This window comes from Wyeomyia smithii, chromosome 2, assembly GCF_029784165.1.
Source record: "Wyeomyia smithii strain HCP4-BCI-WySm-NY-G18 chromosome 2, ASM2978416v1, whole genome shotgun sequence".
In the NCBI taxonomy this organism is placed as follows: Eukaryota; Metazoa; Arthropoda; class Insecta; order Diptera; family Culicidae; genus Wyeomyia; species Wyeomyia smithii.
The window spans coordinates 135,941,109-135,946,398 of record NC_073695.1 but is presented as its reverse complement, the minus strand read 5'-3'; the positions used below and the strand labels follow the sequence as shown (position 1 = coordinate 135,946,398).

Sequence of the window (5,290 nt, the reverse complement as noted above, 5' to 3'; positions counted from 1 at the left end):
GGACTTAAGACAATAAATATCATCAAACTGCTGCGTGTTCCTTTTGATGAAACCTAACACAGCATATGCTTTAGCAGTAGTAACTGCAACATGCTGAGCGAAACACAGTTTGTAGTCCAGGAGAATACCCAAGTCTTTCACGGTGCTTACTCGAGTAATACTGGCTATTTCCATCTTATAATCAAACAGAGTAGTTTGCCTATTTCTGCAGAATGAGATGACGTTACACTTCTGCACATTCACTTCCATTCCGTTCATTGTACACCAATTCAGCAGCGAATCTATGTCGATTGTATAGCACAACAGTCAACTCTCGATGATATTACACGATAAAACTTTAGATCATCCGCGAACATGTACTTTGGAGATTTTATAGTTGAACACAGATCGTTTGCAAAAAGAATGAATAGCAGTGGGCCCAAGTGACTTTCTTGGGGCAAACCTGATCGAATTTCAAATGGAAGTGAATTAGTACCATGCACACGTACAAAAGCATTTCGATCGGTTAGATACGACAGTATCCACTGAGTCAGCCATGAAGAAAATCCCATTTTTTGCAGCTTGGTAACCATCAGAAGGTGTGGCACTCTATCGAAAGCTTTAGCAAAATCAACGTAAACGGCGTCAACTTGCTGGCGCTTTTCGAGCGCTCTCGTCAAAGCAGAAACATAGGCAATCATGTTGGTAACTGTCGAACGTTTTTTAACAAATCCGTGCTGGTGTTCCGAAATCATATGATGTATTTTCGGGTAAAGCGAGTCCTGGATAAGACTTTCGAAAACCTTTGGCAAACAACTCAAAATCGAAATTCCTCGGTAGTTTGAGACGTCGTTCATACTACCTGCTTTATGTACGGGTGTAATAGCAGCAGTCTTCCACACACTCGAGAAATTTCCTTCCGACATCGATAAGTTGAAAATAATCGATGCAGGAATAGCGAGCGTCACAGCACAGTTTTTAAAAAGTAGAGGCGGCAGTCTGTCCGGTCCGGCGCTTTTCGATCCATCAATAGATCGCAGCTTCGACGTCACATCATTAAGCGAAAAGTTGAAAAGCGGCATGTTCAAGTCGAACAGCGGCAAACTGCTCAAATACTCTTCAGACGAAGGTGGTAAGTTTGTACTTTGCACAGTTCGGAAGAAGGATGAGAACAAGTTTGCTGCCTCTAGCGGGGTTTCGGCTGCAGTGTCCAGGTAACGCACACGTTGAGGAATTCCGCCTTGTTGCTTCCGGTTCCTTATGTACGCCCAAAACGATGCAGGGTCATGTTTGATGTTGTCTTCCACGCGGCGAATATAGCAGCGAAAGCAGTGCGCATGCAAAGAGTTGTATTCGCTCTCAATGTCACGCAGCTCAGCTTTGTGCCTCTCATCTCTCCACCTAAAAAACTTTTTCCTTACCTTGCGGAGTCGGTTTCGCAGATGCTGTAGCTGGTTGTTCCACCACGGTTGTTTACGGAGACGTTGACCAAATTGTTGCTTTGTAGGCACAGCCCCGTGCAGGATATCGTAGACATGCTCGTAAAATCGTACAACAGCATCATCAGCATTGCAGTCAGAAAGAATTTCCTCCCAGCGAGTCTCAGCAAACAGTCTGTTTAACAACTCGAAGTCACATCGGTTAAAATCGAAATTGAGTGGGCTCGTAACTTTAAAATCGTCTCTCTCATCATAGGCAAACTCAAATGTTATAGCAAAAGGACGATGATGTTGGTCAATAGGCAGCAATGGTAACGGTGGCTCCAGTAATACCACTCGGCTACTATCATTAATGAATGCTAGATCGAGCAGTCTTCCATTGAAATTCGTTACATTGTTTATTTGGAACAGTCCGGTTGATAAAACTGATTCAACAGTTTAAACATTCATCCCGTACCCAACTTAAGTGAGGCAAATTATAGTCTCCAACAATCAAAACCAAATTGCGTTCACTCTCTTCATCGACAAGCTTTTGCACGCATTGCGCATGAAGCTCATAGAGCGCGGGCTCACTGTTCGGTGGCAGATACACACAGCAGGCAATTAAATCAAATTTTTCTAACGAGATTCGAACAATAACCTGCTCCAGCTGATCGCTGTCTGCGACACAAACAGCAGTGCTACGAAATTCATTCTTAACGGCAATAAGAACTCCTCCGCCGCGCCTGTGCTGGCTGGTCTGTGTGTTTCTATCACATCGATAAATGGCATAATTGTGTGTAAGTTCCGAATTGCGGATATCATGGTGCAACCAAGTTTCTGTAAGGGCGATGACGTCATAGTCACACAGAGACAGGGCCAGCAGTAATTTATTAGTTTTTGTACGGAGGCCTCGCACGTTTTGTTGGTAGAAAGTCAAAGAGCGATTTGCGATAGCGGGAACAATGTGATCTTGGTTATTTTGATTCGAAATTCGAACAGCTGGACATAATGTATCGTTGTGCGAAAGGTTTGTTATTTGTTCGTTGTGAGCAGTAGAATCATCTAAGTGGCGGTTGCTAAATGGAGATAATGCGGTGACGTAACGATCGATTCCTCTCTGATGTTGATTGGAAGCGAAAGGGAACGCGCGTGTTCGAAGTGCGTTGGGAGTCAAATTGTCGGAAAACAATACCTTTTTGCCATGTCGATTTTGATAGAGCTAAATCTTTCAGCTGTGTATCGACACCAGCTTTAAAGGAGACAAATGTGAGTTCGTCAAGTGATTTTCCTTTAGGAACTAGTTTAACGACTTGTACAGCCTTGTCAGTGTTCAAGTTGTTTCTCACGAGTTTTTCTAATTGTTGCACTGTTGCTTTAGGATCGAAACCAGACAGGTATAACCAAAAAAGCTGATCCTTTCTAGCAGTAGCCAACGGTATTGCATCATCTGCTTCGATGTCTTTGGTACCTTCACAAGTATTCACGCGCTGCGGTGATTCGTCAGGAATTAATAATCGTGGCCTTTTACGCAGGTTTAACGTGAGCTGCGATCTAGGAAGATGAGGTGTAGTTGGCAGCGGCGTTCGCTCAAGTATTGTATTGATTTTTGCAGTGTTTAATGCGACTTCTTTCCTCAGCTCATCCAGCACTTTGTTCTGCTCGTCAGCAATTGACTGCATAGCGATGTTTGTGGATGTGATCGCTTGACGAAAACAAGCGTTTGCCATCATTTTAGTGCAAGCTTTGCACATCCAAAACAATTGGGAACAACTAGCTACAGCATTCCGCGTTTCTGCTGACATGTGAGCACACTACAGGTGGAAAGAAGACTTGCAGAAGCCACTGCACACTATTTCATCTGGCTTTTCTAAGCCGCAGGCACAAGCACAACAAACCGACTCCATTGCTTTTTCGCGAAATCGACGATCAAGCTTACGGTAGCGTAGTTTTTTGGCGATTCTTCCCTAATGATCACTGAAAAACGTTGTACTCCAAATGGCACCGATGAGTTGCAATAAGATGCGTCCACAGGGCAGTAATTAGCACAGGAATAATCCGGAAAACGTAGAAAAAACGGTAAATTAGCAATGAGTGAAACAATAACCTACCGATTTGTTTACCTTCACACATACAGCTGTGAATGTCCCTAGAGATTTTATAAATAAAGAGTATCTTGACGCAAAATATACAACTATTTTAAGAAACTTAGGCAAAAAATTTCAAAAAGTGATAAAAAACAACAGTTCTTATGAGAATTTATTTTTTTTTTAAATATAAGCGTTTTGTGGGTCCATTTAATGAACTCGGATCAACTTCAAATTTTTAGGGCTTATTTTTGGAGTAAAAAGGAAAGTTTTTTCGCCCGGCGCTCATCGAAATCGCATGATGTTACAGAAATGGCCTCTCTAAATTGGATACATTAAGGCTGCGTTTGCGATTCGTTGTTTTGCTTTCGTCTCGATTAGACGCAAATTGTTCAGCTCTGCTTGGTTCGCGAAACAACAATACACGAGTTATCGTACGGGTGTTTTTTTGTCGGTTAGTTCTTGTGCTGTGCGATAACAATAGCCTGCAGTATATCGTCAGAAACATCTTCTGCACACTGGTAGGGGCAGGCTACCCCGCCAGTGATCCGATACGCAGCTGATATATCAGCAAGAATAATTCCACCGCACCGCTGTTACCCCGCTAGCAGCACGGACCACCATACGATCGAGCGAGTGGAAATCAACAACAAGTGGCATCTACAAGACCACGGCCACTGTGTTACAACACGAAGCTGGATCGTCATTGTTTGTTTTGCGGAGACACACTTCCAGATTGATCCTACTAGCAGCCGAGAGGTCGTGACTTGGACGTTCGATGAAGTATTCACTTTAGAATTATTATCATCATTAATATTATTATTATCAATATTATTATTATTAATATTATTATTATTATTATTGTTGTTATTATTTTTATTATTATTAGTATTGTTATTATTATTAGTATTACTGTATTTTTTTATTTGATCCATTGTAGTTTGAAATATTATTTTTAAAATTTAATATCAACTATTTGATCCCCCCCCACACATTCGAATATTTATGAATATGATTCAAATAGGCAAAAACCTGGCAAAACAGTTTCCGGCCGTAACCGAGATTACGAAGGTGAGGCCGAACAAACTGCGAGTTGTTGTGAGTAGCTTGAAGCAAGCAAACGAAATTGCTAGCTACGAGCTCTTTACAAGGGAGTACCGCGTGTACATCCCTGCCAAAGACGTGGATATCGACGGTGTGGTTACCGAAGGAAGCCTCACGGTCGATGACATTTTGTGTCACGGGGTTGGCTGCCTCAAGAACCCCCTGATTCAAGATGTAAAGATACTGGATTCCTCTCTTCGGATTCCTTCCGTGTAAAATTCGCCGGATCCGCACTGCTGAACTGCATCTCTTTTGACAGGGTTCGTCTGTCTGTACGCCTGTTCGTACCGCCAAAACTGCAAGCAGTTAGGTCATACAGCCACCTACTGCTGCAACAAGGCATGCTGCAGCAAGTGCGGAGGCAATCATGCTGAGACCGCTTGCAGTGAGGATACTGAAAAGTGTCTTTACTGCGAGGGAACTCGGCGTGAACTTTCGGCGTGTCCGGCGTACAAACAGCGCGAGGAAAAAATTAAGCGTTCCCTTAAGGAACGATCAAAGCGCTCTTTTGCAAAAATGCTTAAGAGGGCTGAGCCACCCTCGACAGGAAACATCTTTTCCTTTTTGCCAACCGTAAGGGTACATCTGACGATCCCGTCGAAAGGTGTTCTTATGCCATGCCAGAAGGATCAAGGAAGAGAAGAATTATTAACTCTCCTAATCTTTCTCGCAAAGGTCGTAAGATAACCCCTAGCGGAATGA

The 5,290-nt window shown here is 42.9% G+C and overlaps 1 protein-coding gene across 1 annotated transcript; it reads right to left on the bottom strand.

The window, feature by feature from the left end:
• Window positions 1-281: 281 nt before the first annotated feature.
• Window positions 282-3,130, bottom strand: LOC129719948 (uncharacterized). The gene is made up of 3 exons (XM_055671357.1): window positions 2,747-3,130; window positions 1,992-2,517; window positions 282-1,843 (listed from the first exon to the last, which is right to left on the bottom strand). Exons 1-3 carry the CDS (start codon window positions 3,128-3,130, stop codon window positions 282-284), a joined length of 2,472 nt encoding a protein of 823 aa, XP_055527332.1.
• Between the last annotated feature and the right edge of the window lie 2,160 nt (window positions 3,131-5,290).